The sequence below is a fragment of the Gopherus evgoodei genome, chromosome 5 (assembly GCF_007399415.2).
Source record: "Gopherus evgoodei ecotype Sinaloan lineage chromosome 5, rGopEvg1_v1.p, whole genome shotgun sequence".
Classification (NCBI taxonomy): Eukaryota; Metazoa; Chordata; order Testudines; family Testudinidae; genus Gopherus; species Gopherus evgoodei.
Genome location: NC_044326.1, coordinates 2,343,966 through 2,368,848, shown reverse-complemented (window position 1 = coordinate 2,368,848; position 24,883 = coordinate 2,343,966). Strand labels below are relative to the sequence as shown.

At 55.4% G+C, this 24,883-nt stretch overlaps 2 protein-coding genes across 3 annotated transcripts in view; both read right to left on the bottom strand.

Annotated features, from left to right (window-relative positions):
- Window positions 1-4,221: 4,221 nt before the first annotated feature.
- Window positions 4,222-15,849, bottom strand: LOC115652121 (shootin-1-like). Of its 2 annotated transcripts, XM_030563745.1 has the most exons (7): window positions 15,720-15,849; window positions 13,305-13,354; window positions 11,005-11,117; window positions 10,388-10,447; window positions 7,608-7,779; window positions 6,590-6,761; window positions 4,222-5,181 (listed from the first exon to the last, which is right to left on the bottom strand). In XM_030563745.1, the coding sequence occupies exons 1-6, from the start codon at window positions 15,722-15,724 to the stop codon at window positions 6,619-6,621; spliced, it is 543 nt and encodes a 180-aa protein (XP_030419605.1). In that variant the 5' UTR covers window positions 15,725-15,849; the 3' UTR covers window positions 4,222-5,181; window positions 6,590-6,618. The 2 variants fall into 2 exon arrangements, with proteins under 2 accessions (XP_030419605.1, XP_030419606.1); XM_030563746.1 differs by lacking the exon at window positions 4,222-5,181 and having other exon boundaries at window positions 6,618-6,761; window positions 7,621-7,779.
- Window positions 15,850-16,008: 159 nt separating this feature from the next.
- Window positions 16,009-24,883, bottom strand: part of LOC115651976 (shootin-1-like) — a 36,886-nt gene continuing 28,011 nt past the window's right edge. Inside the window, exons 7-11 of the mRNA XM_030563378.1 lie at window positions 23,679-23,760; window positions 20,402-20,496; window positions 18,755-18,901; window positions 16,609-16,756; window positions 16,009-16,073 (exon numbers count right to left, since the gene is read on the bottom strand). Of these exons, the coding sequence (XP_030419238.1) occupies window positions 16,009-16,073; window positions 16,609-16,756; window positions 18,755-18,901; window positions 20,402-20,496; window positions 23,679-23,760 (537 nt within the window). The remainder of the gene's footprint in view (window positions 16,074-16,608; window positions 16,757-18,754; window positions 18,902-20,401; window positions 20,497-23,678; window positions 23,761-24,883) is intronic.

The window sequence follows — 24,883 nt, the reverse complement described above, 5'->3', positions numbered from 1 at the left end:
AACCCCAAAGCCTCCCCCAATGCCCCACCCCAAGCCCACCGGTAGCCAGATGTCCGGTTTTCGACCGGAACGCCCCAAGGCTCCCTACCCAGCTCCGCGTGGCTCCCGGGAAGCTGCCGGCATCTCCCTCCGGCTCCTAGGTACAGGGGCAGCCATGGGGGCTCTACACACTACCCCTGCCCCCAGCTCAGTCCGCTGCTCCCATTGGCCAGGAACCACAGCCAATGGCAGCTGAGGGGGCGGTGCCTGATGGCATGGGCAGCGTGCAGAGCCATGTGGCTGCCCCTGTGCCTAGGAGCCGGAGAGAGATGCCTGCACCCTTTCTGGTGTCCAACCCCCTCCCCTGCCCCAGCCCCAGCCCCAGCCCCCTCCTGCATCCCAAACCCTACATCCCCAGCCCCACCCCAGAGCCTGCACCCCTAGCTGGAGCTCTCAGCCCCTCCTGCACCCCAACCCTCTGCCCCAGCCCCGATCCCCATCCTGCACCCCAAACCCCTCATCCCCAGCCCCACCCAAGAGCCTGCACCCCTAGCTGGAGCTCTCAGCCCCCCCTGCACCCCAACCCTCTGCCCCAGCCCTGATCCCCATCCTGCACCCCAAACCCCTCATCCCCAGCCCCACCCAAGAGCCTGCACCTCTAGCTGGAGCTCTCAGCCCCTCCTGCTCCCCAACCCTCTGCCCCAGCCCCGATCCCCATCCTGCACCCCAAACCCCTCAACCCCAGCCCTACCCCAGAGCCTGCACCCCTAGCTGGAGCCCTCACCCCCCCTTGGGTCCCAACCTTCTGCCCCAGCCCCGATCCCCATCCTGCACCCCAAACCCCTCATCCCCAGCCCCACCCCAGAGCCTGAACCCCTAGCTGGAGCTCTCAGCCCCCCCTGCACCCCAACCCTCTGCCCCAGCCCCGATCCCCATCCTGCACCCCAAACCCCTCAACCCCAGCCCTACCCCAGAGCCTGCACCCCTAGCTGGAGCCCTCACCCCCCCTTGGGTCCCAACCCTCGACCTCAGCCTGGAGTCCCCTCCCGCACCTCAAGCCCCTCATCTCCAGTCCCACCCCAGAGCTCACACCCCCAGCCAGAGCCCTCACCCCCTCCGGCACCCCAATCCCCTGCCTAAGCCCACTAAAAATGAGCAAGTGAGCGAAGAGGGGGAAACGCGAGCGACCTGGGGTGTGCGGCCTCAGAAGGGATGGGGCAAGGGGCAAGGGGCAGGGAAAGGGTGCTGGGTTTTCTGCAAATAGACAGTTGGCACCCCAACCCCCCCACCCCGCTCACTGCCCCCATGCCCTCACCCTTGAACCTCCCAGCCCAGCTGGTTGCCATGGCAACAGCATCATGCTCCATAGGAGCTCTGCCTGCCGCTCCCCCAAATCCGGGGCGCTCCCCGGCACTGACCTGAGGGCGGAGCCAGTCCAGTGAGCCATGGCTGGGGGCTGCCCCGCTGTTAGAGGGGCAGGGGGGCTGCTCACTGTTTGGCCGACAGTAAGAGCTCAGCAGCCGCACTCCCCTCCGGCCCCCTCCTCTCCCTTGCAGGGGGCTGGTCTGTGCGGTTCCGCACTCCCCCCTACCCCCCTCCGCTCCCCTGGGTGTCTGGTCTGGGGGGGCTCCACGCTCTCCCAGCCCCCTCCTCTGCCAAGGGGGGGCTGGTTTGCGGGTGAGTGCACTCCCCCTTGGCCCCCACTTGTCCCATGGGGACAGGTCTGTGGGTGACTATGCTTCTCACTGAGCTTGTGACCATAAAGTGTAGGTGCATTGGGGTCCTTGTGCTAATGCTAGTGCAGAGGGGCAGGAAACTGTGCAGTCCACGGGACAGGGTCATTGCTCTTGGCTGGGATGTTCCACAGTTTAGGGCAGTGTCCTCAACCTTTCTAGACCACTGTCCCCTTTTCAGGAGTCTGGTTTGTCTTGCGCACCCCCAAATTTAACCTCACTTAAAAACTGCTTGCTCACAAAATCAGACATAAAAATACCAGTGTCCCAGCCACACCAGTACTGAACAATTGCTTTTACTGTCTCCGTTTTGCCATCTGATTATAAAATAAATAAACTGGAATATAACTCTTGTACGTACATGTAGAGCAGTATAAACATGTCAGTGTTTGTATGAAATTGTAGTTTGTACTGACTTCACTGGTGCTTTTGATGTAGCCTGTTGTACAACTAGGCAAATCTCTGGATGAGTTGGTGTCCCCCCTGGAAGAGCTCTGCCTGCCCCCAGGGGTACACATACCCCCCTGGTTGAGAACCACTGGCTTAGGGGAAGGCTAATGTGTGCCAGTCTGGTTTAAGGTCTGGAAGAGCAGAGGCCCCTCAACCTTCAGGGCAGGCATTGCCAAGGCTGTTTGCAGTCAGACACTGATCGCTGCCTGCTGCTGCAGGCTTGCTCTAAGGAGAGCTTCGGCTGTCAGCTTTTTCTTATCTCCTTTCACAACCCATCAGCCTTGTCTGGCTCAAAGACCCATTCATGGATTCCAAGGCCAGAAGGGACTACAGTGATCATCATCTGACCTCCTGTATAACTCCGCCCAGAGACCTGCCCCACAATAATTCTTAGAGTAGATGTTTTAGTAAAACATCCAATCTTGATTTAAACTGGTCCATGCTGGAGAATCCCTGGTAAATTATTGCAATGGTTAATTGCTCTCACCTTTAAAAATTTACCCCTTATTTCCAGTCTCAATTTGTCTAGCTTCAACCTCCAGCAATTGGAGCAGGCTATAAATGTCTCTGCTTGACTGAAGAGCCCAGGATTAAATGTTTGTTTCCTCTGCAGGTACTTATAGATTGTTATCATGTCACCCCCCCCCCCTGAACTGTCTCTGTGTTACGGTAAATAGCATGAGCTCTTTGGATCGATTGCAAGCTCTATCATTCCTTAACACACTAAGGGGTCTTTCATGGCCCAAAATGAGCTCCTCTATACCAGACGCAGCAGATTCAGCCTACCTTCTGGTGGATACATCTGCTTGCTGTACTAGAGGGTGCTAACACTCAGAGCCCTCCCAGAAGTGTGTTTTCAGGGGCTGGGGTGATGGGTTTGTTTGAATGATGAGAGGGAAGGGGAGGTACAGGGACCATGGAAAGAGGGAAAAGACAAGAGCCAAACATTTCAGAAGGTTCTTGCTTCATGAGCAGACATGTGACAGCTCCACTCCAGAGTGTGAGGCTGAGGGGTGTGAACTTGATGGGGAAGCCAGGAAAGGGACCCAGAGCAGATCTTGAGCAGAGCAGCGGGAGTTTCTTGTCTGCAGGAAAGTGAGATGAGAGGCAAGGGGGCTGAAGTGACCAAGGTGAAATAGGACTCTGGAATGACTTCCAGCCCATGATGGTTTAGGACACAGTGGGACCACCACCAAAACTTTAGGGAGGTCTCGCAATGTACCTTTTTATTCATGGTATAACAAGAGATCTCTGTGACGCTGGCAGACCAGATGCCAGCTTGTGCCAAGGCCCCTAAGCCTCACTGAACACTGACAAATATACAGCTTGAAACCAGTCTGACACCCATGTGTTGGTATTGTTAACATAGGTATTAGATTTATAAAAAAATGTGTTTAGACTTTATGAAATGCTGGTAGGCTGCTGCATGTATTAATCTGACTTATAACAGCTGTACCTCATGTTGTAAGGCACTATATAAGTGTTTGTTCTGTAACTATACATGCGTTTGCTCTAAAACTGTTACCCCCCAACTCAGTAGAGAGGCATTACCAAGGGTGAAATACTGGTTTACCACAAGAGGCATCATCTCCTGCCCAACAAAAGAAGGCCCATGGACACCAGACAAGCCATTGTGGAACATCAGTGGACAAAAGACTCTGTTGATTGCTCCTCCAACACCCATGAGGAAGAGACATGCACAAGCACTTGTCCCATCACCCTTGAAGTCTGAGGGAAAGGAATAAAGATCCCTGACAAGAAGGAATCATATCTCTATACTGCTTGAACTCTGACGGGTGAAGATTTCTAAGCACAAGCAGGGGATCCCCAACTGTTTGGCCTGGGATAGCCCTAAAGGACACTTAGAGCTTGAATATTACAGCTGCTTCTATTACCTTTGGGAATCTAAGATTGTAACACGTTTGTGTCTATATGTTTATCTGCTTTAGCCTTGTAAATAACTCTCACTTCTTTTTTCTTGGTTAATACATCTTTAATTCGTTATAGGATTGGCTACAAGCACTGTCTTTGGCATAGGATCTCAGGTGCAGTTGATCTGCTGTAAGTGACTGGTCCTTTTGGACTGGGAGTAATTTGAATACCATTGTGATTTTTGGTGTAAGGGACCTTCTATCACAAAGGCAGGCTTGTCTGGGTGGCAAGACAGACCCGAGTGCCCAAGGGTACTGTCTGCGACTCCATGTTAAGGCTGTCACAGTCCTTGAGGAGTTCAGACGTGATACTTGGTTGGTGAAATGTGGACACAGAACTCACAGCCAGCTTGGGGTTTGTGCCCTGCTTCTTCACAGTCTGCCCTGAGGTGGTTACTCAGGCTCGTGAGCCACCCTAGGCAGCTTGACAAGCCCCACAACGTGTGAACTGCCGAGAGATCTGAGCTTAGTCCATCCAAATTCAATTTCTGTCTCTTTAGCCCCTTCCTCTAACAGGTTGTCTAGTTAAAAGGTACAGAACTCAAATGTCAAATGTGGGGCTTCTTAGAAGGACACTCAGATCCCCCATGATGCTCAGCTCAGCAGCTGACTGGGTTCTGCTGGTCTATTCTTGTCAGAGCAGCTCGGTTAGAAAAGAATGGGCTCGAAAGCTGCAGCCTTCTTTATGTGCAGCCCAGCAGTCCTCAGGAAGAGTGTGAAATTATGTCTGGCCTTTGAAAGAGGAGGGATGGATGATCTTTACAAACCACTGTCAACAAAACCACGTTCCACTGGCCAATGACAAATCCACTCTAGGACCACAATATGAAGGTTGTCAGTGTTAAGGTTCCTGACCGCACCTCCCAGCTACCACCGAGGCAAGCAGAGCAAGCTAGTATGCGTAAGCGAGCAAGCTGTGCATCTGGCTGCACTTCGCGCTAACAAGCTCGACTGGAGAACCGCATCCTCAGGCTGTGCTCAGGATCTGAATGTTTGCGTGCCTGAAAGATACACAGGTGGGGCAGGTACTGCAAGGAGCATCGGCAGGGTGTGAGACCAGGCAGCCATGCAATGTCTTGTGGTGCAACCTGAAAGAGAGGCATGTTTAGAACATTAGAACAAAAGCATGAGAGTCCATTTGCAGTGCGGTAGTGCCAGGAGGCGGAGATTGGGACCACACTATACTGTACCAACAAGTCATAAGAAACAGACCTTGCCATTAAAGAGGCAAAAGAAGGACTATTATCACCATTTTATGGATGGGAAACTGAGGCACAGAGAGACCAGCACACTCAGTGCTAGAGCCCAGCACTCCAGAGTCCCATGCTAGAGCCTTACCCACACACCCATCCTCCCTTTCAGAGATGTAGCTTATTCACAGTAACTTCACCAAACTCCCACAAATATAAGTCCCAACTGAATTCCCCTGGACGAAACTCTGGCCTCAGTGGCACAATTCCCATTGACTTTGCTAGGGCCGGGACTCCACCCCACTGCGGACACCATCAGTCGCCTCTGGCAAGGATATCCCTGGAGTCCCAGATGGCAGCTGACAGTCTGTAACCGGCGGGGAAAGGAAAGGCTGGGCTATAGCAGGCTGCCGAGCTGCTATGTGCTAGTCAATGCTCAAGGGTGACACAGAGCCAAAGAAAAGTTCTGGGGCCAGATCCTGGCCCACTGAAGCCCATGAGAGGTTTGACATTGCCCTCAGAGGGCACAGGGTCAGGACCCAGGCTGGCAGCCTCCATACTGGACATTGTCCCCAGACACCAAAGAGGAGCGATTGAGAAGTGACCACAACATCAGTCTCGACTCACGATCTTCTGCCGTAGCAACCAATCCGTGTCCTCTCATGACCCCTCCTTTCATCCTTTCTATGAGGTCACTCTTTTTGGTCATAGCCAATAAACGGCCAGCTCCAGGAGCACCAGCATCTCCCAGCATCTATCACGGGGATGTGGGGGCTTAGCACCATTCTGGATTATATCCACAGCCTCTGATCTGCACCCCCTGGAGTCAGTGCCAAAGCGCTCACTGAATTCCATGGGAGCTGATGGTTAGACTGGAAGCATCTGGGGGCAGGGCTCTCTGCCATGTTCCCAGAGCCTGGGGTGCTGCAGACAGCCCTAGCTGGTCTCCCTCTCTTTGCACTCCAGAGAGCTTTGCAGCCCCATTACTGAGGTTGTCTGCCCTCCCACCACACAGAAACTGTCACGGTTTGGTGTAACAGGCACATGCTAGCCTCTGGGGAAAATACTGAAACTAACCAGAACGAAATGCACAGAGAATGACTGTTGTAACACACTTGTGCAGCATGTCTGGCATCCCCGCCTCGCGTGGCTGGTCTACCTGGAGGATAACCACCTACTACTGCTGCCTGTTAGTGGAGTTACTCCTTTAGCTCAAGTGGGAGGTGCCTGTGCTTCAGTGCTGGAGATCCCAGATCCAATCTTTCCTAATGCCCCAATGAGTTGGGTTGTCATGGCTGTTTCTTACAGGATGGCTGGTTTTCAGGTAGTCTCTCTCTATGCCAGCTTGTCCTCTGCTTCATTCAGGAGAGCCAGTTGCCTGCTTTTCTGAAGGTGCACCGATCTTGCTCTTAACTGGACGACAGCTACAGTCTCCTTGGTGCATGGGCTGGACATAGCTTTGCAAATTCCACTGTCACCTTAGAAAATAAGAAAGCCACATGGACATTGTGTGACAAGACTGTGTTTCACAGAATGCTGCTATTCTGACAGGGGGCTGGAACAATTTGTATAGTGGGGTTCTGAGAGCCATTGAACCAAAATGTAAACCCTGTATTTAATGGAATCCACTTCAAGTCCGAGGGTGCTGCAGCATCCCCCTGCACTCGTAGTTCCAGCACTTATGTATTCTGAGATTCCACAGCTGTCAAACCTGCCTCCCAACAGTGGCTAAAATCAGCAGCCACTCAAATATCTTGCCCTGATTAGTTCTGCTGAATCATCCCTGTTATGACAGACTGGTCACAGAAATAGGACTTTACTCATCCCTCATCTGAAACTTACAGTTTTAAACAAAACTAACAAATAATGAACTGATGAGAATATTTTGCATCAGTAGATCTCCAAGCACTAAATAAAGGTTAGTCAGTATCATCCCATTTTATAGATGGACAAAGAGAGGCAAAGTGACATGCCTGGGACTGCCTAGCAAGTCAGTGGCAGAGCTGCAAACAGAACCCAGGAGTCCTGGATCCCAGAGCCAGGGCTCCAGTAATTAAACAGCCCCTTAGCCTGAGCCAGCTGACATGGGCTGGCTGTGGGTGTTTAATTGCTGGGTAGAAATACTCAGAGAGACCTACAATGTGGCCTCTGTCAACTATCTCTCAAATAGCAAGGTGTGGCCTGCCCCAACCACGGCTCCCAGCATGCAGTGCTCCTGTAAGCAGAAGGTTGCTCTGGCCGTGGAGGAGCATGCTGGGACCTGGTATTGCAGCAGGATGGCTTCCTGAAGTGGATCTGAGAGACCTGAGGAGGAGTCACTGCACCTTGATTCTGCACCTCTTTTCTGAGCTCGTCCCGCAGTGGCGAGGGCTGGGCGGGAGTGGAGGAGTCCACCATCCTGCGCCGTCTCTGCAGGATGGACTGCAGCTGGTTGGCGTTGATCTTCTGGCTGTGTTCACTCCAGCTCTGTTTTCTGACCGGCCTTTTCATTGTGCCCTGATGAGAGAAACCGGCTTACCTTAGCGGATGGCTCAGCCACTGAGAAGCACAGTTCCCACCTACCCAGTGGCTGCGTGTGCAGTCATCTCAGTTCACATTCAGAGATGCCCTGGGACTGAGCCTCCAGTTGCTTAGAGGGACTGAACTTCCCAGCAGGGCTGTGTGGACCAGCAGTGAGCTTTGAACCTAGGGCTAGAGCTTGGCAAGGAACAAGCTTTGCGGTTTGGTGGCAGTTAAAAAAAAATTGGTATGGATGTAACCGAATCTGACATTTTGCAAAATTTTCAGCAAATCAGATACACCTGTTTCAGGTTTGTGGCAGAGAGGGGATTTGAACCTGCATGCCCCATGTGAGTTTGCTAACCACTAAGTTAGAAGCTGGGTCTCCATGTGCATGTAAAAGCAGCAAAGAGTCCTGTGGTGCCTTATAGACTAACAGACGTTTTGGAGCATGAGCTTTCATGGGTGAATACCCACTTCCTCAGATGCATGTAGTGGAAATTTCCAGGGGCAGGTATATATATGCTAGCAAGCAAGCTAGAGATAACGAGGTCAGTTCAATCATGGAGGATGAGGCCCTCTTCTAGCAGTTGAGGTGTGAAAACCAAGAGAGGAGAAACTGGTTCTGTAGTTGGCAAGCCATTCACAGTCTTTGTTCAATCCTGAGCTGATGGTGTCAAATTTGCAGATGAACTGGAGCTCAGCAGTTTCTCTTTGAAGTCTGGTCCTGAAGTTTTTTTGCTGCAGGATGGCCACCTTAAGGTCTGCTATAGTGTGGCCAGGGAGGTTGAAGTGCTCTCCTACAGGTTTTTGTATATTGCCATTCCTAATGTCTGATTTGTGTCCATTTATCCTTTTCTGTAGAGAAAAATGTGCGTGGAGGGGCTGCATGACCTCCTCTTCCTTCTCTGACTGTTTTGGGCATGGCTGAAACTATTTATGTCACATTTGAGAATAGTTTCCAGTCACCCAAAGCTACATTTTTCTTCAAATTAACTATTTGTCCAAAACCAAAAAAATGTCCCCTGCTCAGACCTCAACCCCTTGAGCTGACGGAGACGCTCCACTGCGGTTGGTGGGGGGGAGGGCATATCTACCCTACAATCTTAAATTGACCTAGGTCAACTTCCAGCCTAATTGCTGTGGTGGCTGATGTCCACAGTAACCTCCTGCTGGTGGGGCGCGTCCTCACCAGGAACACATCCACTGACTGAGGAGGGGCAGTGTGGGGGGCTGAGCGCCAGGGCTCTCCACTCCAGGCAGATCCCCTCTAGGAGCCCAGCTGCCGCATGGGGCCTCTCGTCTCCAGTGGGGAAATCTGCCCCTGGAGGCTGGTCAGCTGCTGTGTTCCCAGGAGGGAGTTGGGACCCCGGGGGTCAGCAAGATTCCCAGTGGAGAGCCCACGTGGCAGCCTGGCTTGCAGTGGAGACCCAGCTGTCTGGGGAGCCGGGAGCTGGCTTTCTTAGCAATTTTGGAGCCATGAAGTTGACAAGACAGCTAATAGTGGTATAAGTAATGCAGAGTCTACACAGACACTGCGTCACTCTAACGACACCAACACAAGCCCTACACCGCTTCTCGAGGTGGAGTTCTATGCTGGAGTAGTAGGGAACTTACATCGGCAGGAGCAGGGCTGTAGCGTAGACACTGACGTAGTTAGGTTGACATAAGCTGCCTTATGTCAAGCTAACTCTGTAATGTAGCCCAACGCAGCAATAGCAGGCTATTATCCAGCTGCAAAATCGGTAAGCGACACATGGTAACTGTGATTAGCTTTCAAGCCAGAAAACACCCCCACATACAACTCTCAGTACGTCTAGTGAGACAGGTTCACAGGCTGTCGAAGAGGAGCCCGGGTCAAGGTCAAAGCTCAGTGGATGGCACTACGGACTCTGCTGTCAATCTGATTCTGTGGATTTTCCAAACCCAGGAAAATGAAGTGATGGCAAAATTGTACAGCTTGCTTTCTTTCCCCCCTCCCAACACGTGAACAGGGCAGGGATCATGCAGTAAACAGCTGCATGTTTCAGGTCCTCCCAGCGTGAGCCGTTCAATATCCATTCATACAGCGTACTGGGGAAACATCAAACCTTCCAAAGCGGAGAGACACTTTTATTTTTAATTTAATTTTTTTAAAAAGGGGAGGGGGGAATTGAAACTCACATCAAGAGCTTCCAAGGCGGGGGGGGGGAGGGAAGTTCATTTACAACAAAAAAAGGCTCCCTAATTTGCACACACTTAGAGCACAGCTTCAAGGCCCTGTGGTGCGCAGCCGGGGTAGGAGGGTCAAGGCATGTGAGTAAAGTTAAAAATCAGGCTCTCTACACGGAGTGAGCGCATTATAAGGGCCCAGAGGAAAAAGGAGCAAGGAAGAGGGATGAAGGAGGAGCTGCTTAAGCGTGATGCACATCCTGCTACTCAGTAAGGGAACGGCTCCGTCCTGGAGTAGCTTGATGAAGGCACATTCCTGCAGGATGGGGGGCTGCCCTGCATGCCCCACTGTGCTCAGCTTTCTGCACCTATCCCATCCTGGGTGCAAATGTAAAGGGTTCTCCTAGGCACCGGTGCCTTTCTGCACAGCAAGCTGAGGGCTAAAGTTGCTTACCAGGATCCCTTGCAGCTCCATCACAGTGCTCTTGCGTTTGCTGGCTGCTGTTGCGCGATCCTGAGAGGGGAGATCTCTTGAGAGAGGATTCTGCTTTCCCCCACCCCAGCACAGACACACCCGGTGCTCATATCCCAATGGCCCAGGGTCCTTCACCTAGCTCCTGAGGCTGCCAAACAAGCTGGCCAGCTAGGGCTGGCATTCAGTGACATGGACACCCTTCCCCTGGAAAACCACCCCCTCACATCACATTGGCAGTTATCAGCTGGTAAAGAGCCTTGGCATCTATCCGCCCCGTGCCGAAGTCAGAATGGTGTGCCAGAGGGGAAAGGTTCCACAGCCCGTTCCCCAAGCCCGGGCCGGCTGGATCTGGGGCCCTACAGATGAAAGGCCCTGTCCCATCCCTTTATTTCCCTCCCGGAGCCAGCCAACTGCCCCGTGAATCCATGGCTGGATTGGAACCAAGGCGAGAGGCCCAATACCCCCCTCCTTGACTCCCCTGCCTCAGCCATCCCCATGACACTGGCTATTACAAGCACCACTGATATCAGGGGGCTGCACTCCCCGGATGCAAGGGACTAAAGCCTCCCTTCCTACACCCCAGTGCCACTGTTTACCTGAGACAATGCAGCCCCATCCTTCTTTGCTGGTCTCAGGGCAACCCCGCTCTTGATCCTGGCCATCATTTCCTCCACTGCTCGAGCTTTTACGTCATCGGTAGCAGGTTCGCCTGCAGGCACAGGAAGAATGAAGCTCAGTATTATTTGTATTTCTGCAGTACCTGGGAGTCCCAGTCATGACCCAGGCCCCCGGTGCGCTAGGTGCTGTACAAACACAGAACAAAAAGATGGTGCCTGCCCCAAAGAGCCGACATTCTAAATATAAGACAAGAGACAACAGACGGAGACAGACAAGGAAACCATGAGACAGCACAAGGAAACCATGAGACAGCACTGGTCAGTACGACGGGCAGTGGTCTCTACACTTCAGCGGCCTGGCCATTGCCCTGTGTTTTATAGGCAGCATGGCAACGGAGAGTTCTAACAGTGGATGATGAGATGACTTCATGGAGGTTTATGGGGAGTGCATCCCAAGAATGTGAAGAGTGAAGGATCAAGGAAAATAAAATGGAGCCCATGTTTAAATCTTGCTCTATGTCCAACAGCAACGGAGGTGGTTCAGAGCCCCACTAGGAGGTCTGCGATCCTGCTGAGAGGCACAGACTGGCCACATGACATTGCAAGAACACAGGAACCAAAGGGACATTGGATGAAACTGGGCAGTGGCACAGCCAGAACTAGCAAAGGAAATATTTGTTCACACAATGTGTAATTAACCTGTGGAACTCACCGCCACAGGATGCTGTTGAGGTCAAGAGTTTACTAAAAGTCAGAGAGGGGGCTGGTTGGTTCTATGGATAACAAAGTTGGAAGGGATATTAAACGTTATATTTCAGGCCTTAAGCTGATCTCAGTTAGAGCCAGGATGAGACCTAGTGTGTGGGGTGAAGGCAAGCAGATTATTCCACATCTGTACTGTGGGTTTTACACCCTCCTCTGAAGATTTGGTGCTGGTGCCTGTCAGAGACAGGATCCTGAGTGAGATGGGCCATAGAGCTGATCCACTCTGGCAGTTCCAATGTAACAGTTTGTCCTTCTAGCGTGTCTCTCATCTGAGGATCTCCAAGCACGTCACACACACCAGCCTCACAACCTTCCCTCAGAATGACACAGGCATTGTCAGCCCTCTTTTATCTGGGGGAAGCCGAGAGTGGGAGGGACTTAGCCAAGGACACACAGCAAGCCAATGGCAGAACTCCTGGATCTGAGCTTTAAGCACAATCCCAGTCGCTCTTGTATAGCCAGGAGCGGCTCCAGGCACCAGCACGCCAAGCGCATGCGTGGAGCGGCAAGCCACTGGGGGCGCTCTGCTGGTCGGCGCGAGGGTGGCAGGCAGGCTGCCTTCAGTGGCTTGCCTGTGGAGGATCCGCTGGTCCCGCAGCTTTGGCAGACCTCCTGCAGGCGCCTTTGGCAGACCTCCTGACGAAGCCGCAGGGCCAGCGGACCCTCCGCAGGCACGCCGCCGAAGGCAGCCTGCCTGCTGTGCTTGGGGCGGCAAAATGCCTAGAGCTGCCCCTGTGTATAGCTGTGTATTCTGGTAGCCTCTCTGCGCTTCAGCAGGGGAACTTGAAGGCTCCCTTCCACACTGGTTTAGTTCCCCCATGGATCTGTATCTATCTCTGGTACTTATCTGATTTAGTTGGGGTTGGTCCTGCTTTGAGCAGGGGATTGGACTGGATACCTCCTGAGGTCCCTTCCAACCCTGATGTTCTATGATTCTATGATCTGCCGCCCCTCCCCAAGTATCTGAGCACCTCACAATCTTAATGTACTTATTCTCACAACCCATATTACAGGTAGGGAAACTGAGGCACAAAGAGACTAAGGCCCAATGGTTAAAATCAATGAGAGTGAGGCGCCTAAATACCTTGGAGGATCTGGGCCTCAGTGACTTGGCCATGGTCACACAGGGCATCAAACCTCAGTCTCAGGCTAGCACCATAACCACTAGACCACCTTGCCCGTTCAGCAGCTGTGACCAGCTTGGCCCTGTTCAGTACATTCACTCCAGCACTCAAGCACCAGTGAAATGGGCCAAGCCAGTGACACGCTGTATCCCTGCAGCAGCAGGCTGGTTTCAGCCTGAAGTCCAGGAGCCCTCCAGAGAGGCAGCCTGGATGATAAACTGCCTCGACCCCCATCACCTCCCCCTCCGTGCGGCAAGAGAAGTGCCCAGGGGGATGAGAACACTTGAGCGCGCCGTGCCCCCGCGCCAGCGGAGCGCCATGGGATTCGGCGTTAGTGCCGCGAGGGATGCCTCTCAAGTCAAGGTCGAGCAGCTGTCCGGGCTGGCTTACTGGGTTTCTGTTGCCGCATTCCCTTCCTTTGCTTGATCACCAAAAGAGGACTGGAAAGAAGAGAGAAGTATGAATCCGTTGCCATGGAGAGCACCTCGGGCCTCACCCAGCCCCGCTCCGCTCCTCTGCCTCCATCCCAACCCCACCATCCTCTCCCAGCCCTCCAGCCCTCAATGTCCCCCCCAGCTCCCTGAAGCCCCCTGAGCAACACAGAGGAACCAGGGAGGGAGAGTCTCTCCAGAAAAATCCCTCAAAGGACTGAGTTAACCCTAGTGTCTGCTGTCTGTCCAGGTCGTTATATGGCCCCATCACCACAGAGCAGAGGGCGTCCCATAGCACTTCAAAGATGGCAACATTTTGTTTTTCTTTTCTGGCCCCTAGCTCAGGTCGGGTTTGACACTCAGGACAGGGTTCAAAGCCTGTGAATTGACAGGAAATTGGCACATGATGGCCCCCCCCCCCCCCGGGTGGGAGCATGTCACAGATGAGGCCCCAGCTGGTGTTTTCTAGGACTCTCAGCCGCAGTCCTTGGTTTCTAAGGGGTGTCAGGCCCCTCCTGCAGCCCAGGAGTGGAGGTGCTGGAGGGCTGCTGGGAGAGTGGAAGCCAATGGAGGGTGCTTAGGAGTAACCCAGCGCTGCAGGAGGAGGAGGCAAGGGAGCATTTGCGCGTCCCTGGATCTTCCAGCCGATGGATAGGCCATGGCTCGCTGGAGGGGAGTCCCAGGCCCCCACAATTACAGCTCCCAGACTGACTCCAGTATGACCAATCCCCTGCCAGAGCCCTGCGCCCTGATACACTGACCCACCAGAAGCCCAACACCCTACCCGACCTATGCCAGGCTTTCCAAATGCCCCAGTCCTTGGCCAGAACCCCTCATTCTCAACACATCCCTGGCACCCCCTGCCAGAGCCCCAGACTCCCCCTACCTGTCCAGACCCCCACACCACCTATATTCCCCATTTTCCCCACTAAAGTCCATGTCCCTGGTGCTCCCTTCAGAGCCCCTTCACAACTGCCCCTTGGCAAGACCCCCACATCCTCTGATGCCCCGAGAGAGCCCTCCATCCCACCATCCTCTTCCAGCCCTCCAGCCTTCCATGCCCCCCAGCTCCCTAGAGTGCCCACAATGCTCCCCTTGGCCTGGATCTCTGCACTCCACCCCCAGACAGTCAATGCCCCTGCCAGGACTCCGTATGCCCTTTGTCCCCCCACCCAGTAACTCCATGTCTCCCCTGTCGGCAGGCACAGAATTGTGCAGGGGAGAAGCGTGAATGTACAGGGAAGCTGTGTGGGACCCGAGGCTGGGAGAGCAGTAGATAGGGCTGGGGGCAGATGTAAATTGCATTTAGTGCTGGTTACAGCCCTAGAGGAAGACCCCTCCCGCCCCAGCAATCTGTAGCAGGGCAGGCTCCCCCACTTGCCTATGTACAAGGGGGCTGGGGTCCCTAATCAACCAAGGGGGAGACCCATCTCTGTGGTCCAGTCTACCCTTGACTACCCACGTAGAGAGTAACTGAGCTGAGACCCAGCAAACTTGTTTCACACAAGCCACCTAACATCAGAACTTCCAGTGGCTGCTGACCTGACGGAGCCAGGCAGCATGAAGGTAAGAGGCTGTACAATTCCTTATCCCCCTGGGCTCCCCATTTATCCCTGAGGCATTCACAGCAAGGTTTCTCACCCCATGGCTCGTGACTCAAAATTGGGTTGCCAGAATGTGTCAAAGAAGGGGGGTGGGCCCTGTCTGGGGACCCCAGGAGTGTGTTGCAGAGCCTGCCTTGTCTTCACCCTGCAGAGGCAGCTCCTGTGGCTCCAATGGGCTGGCTGGGCTCCCCTGCCCGCTCTGGGTGTTGCGACCCAGAGCATGAGGTTGCAGCACAGCTCAGGTTTGGCCCAGACGCCCCCCTGTCATGGTGATGCAGGCTGGCCGGGCCAAACCGGAGCAAGTGGCGCCGCGGCCCCATGCGCTGGGCTGCAATGCCACTCTGGCTGGTCCTCGGCGGGGGGCTGGACCAAACCCGCAGCGCCAGGCGGTCGCATGGCCTGGAGTGGGGAGTCTTGCAGGACAGGAGCCGCGGCTATGGGAGGCCAGGGGTACTTATTAGCACTTTACATTAACCCGTATGCTGTATATCATGGGTAAGACGCAGTTACTAACCCAGGTGGCTTTTGCACTAAAGCTATCGAATGGCTCCCGAAAAGCCATCCAGGGTTACCGATGGGTCCTGAGTAGAGAAAGGTTTGCAGAAAACACTGGCACAGGCATACGCCATGCATGGACTAGGCGTGTGCCATGTCCCCCCCAAGTGGCTGGGCTCTGACTGACAGCCAGCTGCTGAAACCCCGCTAGAGGAACGACTCCCTTAGGGCCAGCGGTCTCTGTAGGGGAAGGTCTGGGTGTGGGTGGTACTTACTCCATGGGGGCGGAAGATGCTGGCAGTGGCAGAGGAGGTGGGGGTGGTGGGGGTGGGGGAGGAGCCACTTCTGGCGAAGCGGGTTCAGAAGGCGGGGCTTCAGCCCTCTCCAATTTCTCTTCTAGCACCGCCACTGAAAGGGAATGCAGGTAGGAATACGGTCAGCACGTGGTGGGGCCACAGATCCTGGGCTAGATGGCCCAGTGGTCTGACCCAATAGGCTGTTCTTATGTCTCCCCCCTCGCCGAGATGCTGGCCTGTGGAGAACCGGCCTTGGACAGCTGGCTGGTCACACGATGATGGCTCCTCCGTTCTCTTCCCAGCTGCTAATTTGCATTAAAAAATACACCACATCTGTTCGGGGCCGAGAGTGAGGGCTGGACGGAGCTGACGCGACTGTACATGAGAAGGGAGGTGGGGGGCCATGGAATAGCAGGGGCAGGGGAAGCAGGGCTGGGCGATGGGAGGGGACGGGAGGGGAGGCTGTGGGGGGGTCGAGCTAAGAAAGAGATCAGCCCAAGTCACCCCCTGCAATCGGATCCGCATGCCCCTAAAGCCTGGAGAGGTTTGAAATCCAGCTCCAGTGCTGGGGTCTCGTCCGCACAAGGGGCTGAAGCCCCATCTCTGGGGCTCTGCACAGCCTTAGACGAGGAGGCCAGGGGAGGGTCTGAGGTTCTGAACTGCATCGCTGGAGTCCAGCAGCTGTAACGTCCCCTGTAACACCAGGCCCACTCACGAGAGGATGGAGAGACCCTCGGCATGGATGGCTCTTGTACAGCCAGCCCCCTCGCCAGGAGTGTCCGTCAGATCCCAGCAGGGAGCGAGGGGGGGCTGGATGCTAATCGCCAGGTGGAGGGGCCAGCACAGGAGCAGTGAGGAGAGCATGTACCTTTCCTTTCCAACACCATGTTCCTCTCCTCTGCCTGGTGCAGCTTCTCCCCCAGCTGCAGCTTCTCTGCTTCGGCTGCAGCCAGGTCTGCTCGCACGGTGCCCAGCTCCTCCTGGCTCCCCTCTAGCTGCTCTTCCAGACCCTTCACCTGAGGGCAGAAGAGAAGAGGAGTGCAGGGGGCAGGAGGGTTGGGAAGAGCTGGCCTTGTCCCAGTCCAGGAGTCCCCCAGTCATCCACCTGAGAGACCCGCTGTTCTCCCTGCCACCCCCCCAGGGAGCCACACCAGCACCAGGGCATGTGCCTGTGGCCATGGCCTGGCTGCTTGGCGAGAGGTCACTCAGGACACCCATGGGGTTGCCTGGAACATACAATATTACACGTTCCATCTATCTGTGTGGTTTGTTCTAGGACCACACAGGGAGGGGGCAGCCAAGCAGGGGTGACCTGAGCATATGCAGGAGTGGGGCTCTTAGCCTGGATTGCCCCATTGAGCAGGACATAAGGGACCACTCCAGCGTCATTAGCTTGGCAGTTTTCCCTGCGACCAGGCTGAGCTTGAGAGTCTGGCTTGGCCCAGGGAGGATCTGAGTGGGAAAGACTGGAGCCAAGAACTTTACGGGATGTGGGGGATAAACAGCCAGTCTCCAGACATCATGGCAGAGGGGGAGGCAGGGACTCCTGCGGAGCAGGCTGAACCCCAATGCCCATAGCTGAGAGCGTCTGGGATAAGCTAGGCCTCCCTGTGTGTGTCTATGTTGCACACTAAGCCGGGCTCTGACTCAGGTTTGGGCCCAAGCCCTGCTTCTGTCCACACACACCTCGGTCTGATTTGGGTCAGCGAGCACCCAGGACCCTCCTCCTAGGACCTTGCTGGGGTGGGTGGGTCAGAGCCCAGATCCTGTTGGCTGCTGTGACTCGGATCCAGGCCCTGTCATTTTGCAGGGCCTTTTGCAGACCTGAGTCAGGAGGCGCGCGCAGTGCAGTGTGGATGAGTTAGCACGGCTGTGAAGTCTGGCTCCGGCCACAGCATACCCAGGTTTACAATGCAGCGTGGACGCTCAGCAATGCCAAGTCACAAGCCCGGGTCCCCCAGACCTGGATTCACAGTGCAGTGCAGACCCCCCCACCCCCCGTCTCTGGGTGACAGAGACGTGGGCTGACCCTTCTGCTGAGCTGTGTCCATTCAGCAGCACTTGGGGGAACAGGCTGTTGGGTCTCCGTAGTCCCTGCTGGTGGCAGCTCCGAAGGGCAGACTCCCAGGGCCAGATCCTCTGGGACCTGCTGGGCAGTCACGGGGTCACACAGGGCTGGAGCCAAGGGACTCGGCCTGAGAGTGGGAGAAGGGCAGGACTCCACCCTGGGGCAGGTGGCAGCCTGGGGCCTGACCCTGGGAGGTGGGGGGAGCACTCAGAGAGAAGGGTTTGAGGTGCAGCTAGCCCTGACCCCTGCCCTGGGAGCCACAGGGCTCCAGAAGGGAAGAGGGAGGGGCTGACAAGCAGCCCTACTCCTGGGTGTCGGGACCTCCCAAGCTGCAGCGGGATACTCCTCATAGACTCATAGGCTCATAGGTCAGAAGGGACCAATATGATCATCTAGTCTGACCTGCACAAGGCAGGCCACAGAACCCTACCCATCCACTTCTATAACAACCCCTAACCCAGGACTGAGTTATTGAAATCCTCAAAATTGGTCTGAAGACCTCAAGCTGCAGAGAATCCACCAGCAAGCGACCCGTGCCCCACGCTGCAGGGGAAGGCGAAAAACCTCCAGGGCCCCTGCCAATCCGCCCTGGAGGAAAATTCCTTCCCGACCCCAAATATGGCGATCAGCTAAACCCTGAGCATGTGGGCAAGACTCACCAGCCAGCACCCAAGAAGGCCTAGGCCTTTCAGAGAGCAACTGGGGTCTCCAGGGAGGGGGCAGCTCACGGCCAGACACCCCCCTCTATGGCACCACCACTATGGAGCAGCAAGCAGCTGGGTGTCACGGGCCCATACAAAGGTCTCTGCTGCTCTATAGAGAGGGGCCATGGGGAGCCCCACAGCTCAGTAAGCAGATACGGGGCGCAGGTGGGGAGGGAGTTGATGATCCAGGAGAATGCCGGGGTTAGCCCAGGCTGTCCCTGGTTACCGAGACAGTCTCTAACCTTTTTCTGGTGCTCCCGCTTGGCTTCCTCCAGCATCCCAGTCAGGCTGGCCACCTCGTTCAGGGCCTGGAGCAGCTGGGCGTTGGGGCCCACATTCTGGAGCAGGATCATGCTCTGCCTGTTGGCTTCCTTCTGCTTCACCAGCATCTGCGCCCAAGAGATTGGGGTGGGTTCAGTCAAGGGCTCGTGGGTACCGTATCCGCCGTTGAACTCAGCCCGCTGGCAGAGTGACCCAGCCGTCCTTCAACGCCTGCATCGACGCTGCTGTTCCCACGGCCCCTCCCAGCTCTGCCGCCCAGGGGCGTCTGGCGTCACAGCACGTGAGGTGACTCTGCTGCGTTTGGAACGGAGCAGTCACCAGGCGCCGTTCCCGGCTTTGCCACTGACCAGCCAGGTGACCCTGGGCAAGTCTCTTCTCCTCTCCGGGGCTCGCTCTGCATCTGTAAGGTGCTTCCTTTGGGCAGCACTTGGAGAGGAACGCGTGGAAGGTGCTGGGCCCCGCGGCCCATTCCAGGCAATAGGAGGCTTCCGCTAACTTCAGTGCACACTGGGCCAGGCACTTGGAGAGGCAGGAATTTGTACTTTTACTCCTGTTAGCCCTAGGGCAGGGAGTCGAGGCCTATCTCCGTTAGCCCTGTCCGGCCAGCCCGGCTATGGGGCAGGGAACCGGGGCTATCTCTGTCAGTCCCGCCCGGCCAGCTTGGCTCCAGGCGAGAGAGCCGGGGCCTGTCTCCGTCAGCCCTTCTGGGCCAGCCCGGCTGTGGGGCAGGGAACCGGGGCTGTCTCTGTCAGTCCCGCCCGGCCAGCTTGGCTCCAGGCGAGAGAGACAAGGCCTGTCTCCGTCAGCCCTGCCGGGCCAGCCTGGCTGTGGGGCAGGGAACCGGGGCTGTCTCTGTCAGTCCCGCCCGGCCAGCTTGGCTCCAGGCGAGAGAGACAAGGCCTGTCTCCGTCAGCCCTGCCGGGCCAGCCTGGCTGTGGGGCAGGGAACCGGGGCTGTCTCTGTCAGTCCGGCCCGGCCAGCTTGGCTCCAGGCGAGAGAGACAAGGCCTGTCTCCGTCAGCCCTGCCGGGCCAGCCTGGCTGTGGGGCAGGGAACCGGGGCTGTCTCTGTCAGTCCGGCCCGGCCAGCTTGGCTCCAGGCGAGAGAGCCGGGGCCTGTCTCCGTCAGCCCTGCCCGGTCAGCCTGGCTGTGGGGCAGGGAACCGGGGCTGTCTCTGTCAGTCCCGCCCAGCCAGCTTGGCTCCAGGCAAGAGAGCCGGGGCCTGTCTCCGTCAGCCCCACTAGGCCAGCTTGAGCAGGGAGTGGAGCCCAGGGCTGGGATAGCAGGGGGCTGCAGGACAGGACTGAGGGGCATGAGCCCCGCTGGGGATGGAGGTTGAGGAGGTGAGCCTAGGACCGAGGTAGCAGGAGGGCTGCAGGACAGGACTGAGGGGGATCAGCCCCGCTGGGGATGGAGGTTGAGGAGGTGAGCCTAGGACCGAGACAGCAGGGGTGCTGCAGGACAGGACTGAGGGGCATCAGCAGAGCGGGGTGTAGGATCCAAGGGGTGTTCTCCTTTCCTCCCACCCCCCACACCTTCCTCCTCTCCCTCTTCAGTCCTCGCAGCAGCCCCTGCACAGGATATCGCTGCCCCCGCCCCATTCTGTACCTTGTGGGCAAAGGTCTCCGCGTGCTGCCTCAGGTCCTGCTCCAGCTCCAGCTGCTGCATGGTCTCGCTGTACTCCTGAGCGACCATCTGGGACACTGCCCGGGGGAGAAGAGCCATCACTCAGCCTCTCTCCACATGCGTCTCCGAGGCATCAACCACGGCACCGACCAACCAATCGCCGGCTCCGTGAGACACCGGGGGCAAATTCAACCCTTGGCTTCTAGAGGCGCAGAACCCACATGGGCTGGAGCAGTGAGAAGGGACTGATCCTGCCCTCCTCCCTCAGGACAAATTCCACCGCCGTCATTGGGAGCTTTGCCCGAGTAAGAAGTGCAGGATCAGTAATACACCAGCAGCTCTTAGACCTGGTCCAACTGCCCAGCCCTCACTGGATTGACAGTGACCTGCCCCAAGGCCTGGTCTACACTACGACTATAGGTCGAAGTTAGCAGCGTTACCTCGATTTAACCCTGGACCCGTCCACACAACAAAGCCCTTTTTTTTGACTTAAAGGGCTCTTTAATCCGACAAGGGGATTAGCGCTGAAATCGGCCTTGCAGGGTCGAATTTGGGGTAGTGTGGACGCAATTCAATGGTACTGGCCTTCAGGAGCTATCCCAGAGTGCTCCATTGTGACCGCTCTGGACAGCGCTCTCAACTGAGAGGCCCTGGCCAGGTACACAGGAAAAGGCCCGTGAACTTTTGAATTTCATTTCCTGTTTGGCCAGCATGTTTGCAGCATGATGTGCACATTGCAAGGGCACGTTGCCCAGCCCCTACTTTGTGAGAAGTCTATGACCATGTCCCTCTCGTCACCGCGCTGCTGTCGCCTCCTCGCCTGGTTTTGAGCGAAACAATTGTCTGCCATTGCTCTGACGGAGGAAGGGGCAACTGATGACATGGCTTACAGGGAATTAAAATCAACTAAAGGGGTGGCTTTGCATCAAGGAGAAACACAAACAACTGTCACACAGAATGGCCCCCTCAAGGACTGAACTCAAAACCCATGGGTTTAACAGTCCATTGATTTCACAAAACAAATTGGGTCAATTTCTTGTTTTGATCCATTTATCTTTTACATCTTAGGCTGGCAGCAGATGGCACAGTACAACAGCAAGCCATCGTCCTCTCCTGGCTGCTCACCAGAAGATGGTGCAGTATGAGTGCTAGCCATCGTCATCTCCTGGGTGCTTGGCAGAAGATGGGAATGACCTGGCTGAGTCACTCCCATGTCTGCCAAGGTGCCCCTGACCGATCTCACAGAGGTCAGTGAAAAGAGCACCCAGGAATATGATGACGATGGCTACCAATCGTAATGCACCATCTGCTGCCAAAAGGCAATGAGGAGTTGCTGTGTAGCACTGCAGTACCGTGTCTGCCGGCAGCACCCAGGAGACTTATGGTGATGGAGCTGAGTGGGCTCCATGCTTGCCATTGTATGGCATCTGCTCAGGTAACCCAGGAAAAAAAGGCGCGAAACAATTGTCTGCCGTTGCTTTCACGGAGGGATGGAGGGAGGGAGAGGGGGGCCTGATGACATGTACCCAGAACCACCCACAACACTGTTTTTGCCCCATCAGGCATTGGGATCTCAACCCATAATTCCAATGTGTGGTGGAGACTGTGGGAACTGTGGGATAGCTGCTCATAGCTACCCACAGTGCAGCGCTCTGGAAGTCGACGCTAGCTCGGTACTGTGGATGCACTCCGACTTAATGCACTTGGAGAATTTTGTGTGGGGACACGCACAATCAACTGTATAAAAACACCAGCAAAGAGTCCTGTGGCACCTTATAGACTAACAGATGTATTGGAGCATGAGCTTTCCTGGGTGAATACCCACTTCGTCGGATGCATCCGACGAAGTGGGTATTCACCCAGGAAAGCTCATGCTCCAATACGCCTGTTAGTCTATAAGGTGCCACAGGATTCGTTGCTGCTTTTGCAGATCCAGACTAACACAGCTACCCCTCTGATACTTGTTTAAAAACAATTTCTAAATAACCGACTTCTATAAATTCGACCTAATTTCATAGTGTAGACATACCCCAAGACTCTACCCCCCAGTAAGCTCCCTCTTCCCCTTTGACCAGTTCCTACCCCTGCCATGGCCAGGACGATTCCAAGGGTGTGTCCCTTGCGTGGCTGCAATAAACACAATGTGGGCTGAATGTAACAGGGAGCGATAGCACGACCAGCTCAGCTGATGCCCCTCAGCCCTGATCTGCAGCCCCCACTGCTGCAGGGCTGCCAGCTCTCATGCCTGCATCCCGACTCTCAGGATATTTGGGGGGGTGAAGCCCCAGTTCCTGGAGTCAGGTGAGACTCTCAGCTATCAGAGCTAGCACGGGTATGTCTACCTGAGCTGGAGATTACACCTCCTGCTGCAACGTAGCCATCACTTGACTCTTTCTGTGCCTGAACAATGGGTAACAACACTGCCCTACCTCACAGGGGCCATGGGAAGACGATAAGTCCTATAGGTAGGTTCTTGGATGGGCTCAGACAGGAGTTCTAGCAATGGATTTTCATCAGGTGCTCGATGGGACGTGTGGTTCACAGTCACACAGGTGCTTTGGAGAAGGTATTCGGAGCACAACAGCTAAACGTCTAGGTACTCATCAAAATAAAGCCACTGATCCCACCCCTCCGCCCCCCAAGTTCCAGCCGAGCTCTGGGAATGAACCAGTGATGGGACACGAGGAGCAAGCAGAGGGGACAGGACGCAGAAAGGAAAAAACCCACATGGAAGCAGGGCCACAGGAAACTTCATCAGCCGGGATGGACCTGGCCCAAGTCGTGCTCGGTGACCTGGGCTTGGAAAATGGGGGCAAATGTTCATGAAACATTTCAAAAATTCAGAACTGGATTTTCATTCCACCGGTTTCCAAAAGGCCCAGTTTTCACTTCCCAGGTGGGTTTTTTTCTGTGAGAAAACCTCGCACTGACAATATTCATTTTTGAAAATGTTCTGATTCATCTTTGGTTGGGGGGTGTGAGGTGTTATGTTTTTTCATGTTTCTCTGGTTTTCCTCCCCCCCCCTTTGGCATGGAAAAGGGTGGGGGAAAGGAAAAATGCTAAACTGAAAAACAAAGAAAAAAACAAACAAAAATGGCTAAAGTTTTCAATCATTAGTTTCACTGGACAACAAAAGGAAAATTAAAAAAAAAAGGGTTGGGAAACTTGTCCATGTGGCAGGAAGGCCAGTGTTTCACTGAAAACATGGCCCCGGAGAGGTCTGAAGCAGTTCTGTCCGCGACCGTGCGGCGGACTCACCTCTCTTGTACTGCTTCAGGGCCGTGTGACTCCGGTCCATGGCGGCCTGCAGGGACCGCCTCTCTGCTCGCTCCTCTTCCACCTGCAGTGGGAAACCCGGTGTTTGCAGCCGGTTCTTTATTTGCACCAATCTCAGCCCCATTGACCTCAGTGGCAGTGGGCTTGAGCAGATCCTGGGCTTAATCCAACCCCGGCACCTATGGGAGGGCAGCGTTCACCCCAGGGGAGGGCAGGTGGCTGTGCACAGATAGGCCTTTGGATCTGGCAGGCTCCCCCCTCCCTCCCTGGCTCAGACGTCCAGGGAATCTGCACCCAAAGAGCTGTGAGGACAGTCAGGCACGGGAAGGCTTGTAACTGCACCAGCTTCCTAAGGCAGGTTGAAGGCTGACTCGGCTGAGGGTGGCACAGAGTGAGCGCCGTACCGGGCTCTAAGGGGCTGGAGCTCAGGGATGGTCTGTGTCAAACCCTCTGCCGTTAGCGGTGATACTGAAGCCATCACTCTGCCCCTAGGAGAAAAGTTCTTGCTGTGAAAGGCGTCTGCTGCTGGCTTGTCCTGGCCAAAGCCAGTGGCTTAGACTGAGCAACTGCCAGCATCAAGGGGCCTTCAGCCAGCTCGATCTGGCCCCTGGGGACTAGCCCTGGTGGAGGGGGATCCCCAGCAGGTATGGAGCCAGCGTAGGTGACTCCACATCACCCCCAGGGGCGAGCTGGAGCTCTGCTGCAGTCTGGCTATTCCCAGATGCAGCAGCGGCCCGTACAGGCCGTGGGCAGCCAAGTGCAATTCAGGGCAGCCCTCAGGCTGCTCTATACTGTGGTGAAGGGGAGTTGCCCTGGGCAGCCCCAGCATCGGGGACACACAAAGGAGGAATCTCCCAGCCCCCTGGGGTTCTGCGCCAAGGCCAGGAGGAATTCAGTCTTTATTTTCTGACATACACCAGTGCAAACCCACTGAGCTCAGGGGAGCTATAACAGACTGACCCTAGGGTGAGTGAAAGGGGAGCCAGGCCTGGGCATTCCCCAGATAGTGATGGGGTCAGCAGCATGCAGCAGCTGAGCCCGCCACCTGTGCACTGATTATTGATTTGGATTACGGTACCACTGAGCACCTTACCATGTAGACATAGTGCGAAGTGACAGCCCCTGCCCCCGCGAACTTACAATCAGCATGTCAGGCTACAGACAACAGGCGGCGACAGACAGGGGAG

Coding starts and splice junctions, on each gene's coding strand:
- LOC115652121 (XM_030563745.1), bottom strand. Junction 11,118..13,304: donor AATGCGGCAACAGAAACCCA/GTAAGCCAGCCC, acceptor CTGTGCCTGCAG/GCGAACCTGCTACCGATGAC. Junction 6,762..7,607: donor AAAAGAGGTGCAGAATCAAG/GTGCAGTGACTC, acceptor TTATTTTCTAAG/GTGACAGTGGAATTTGCAAA.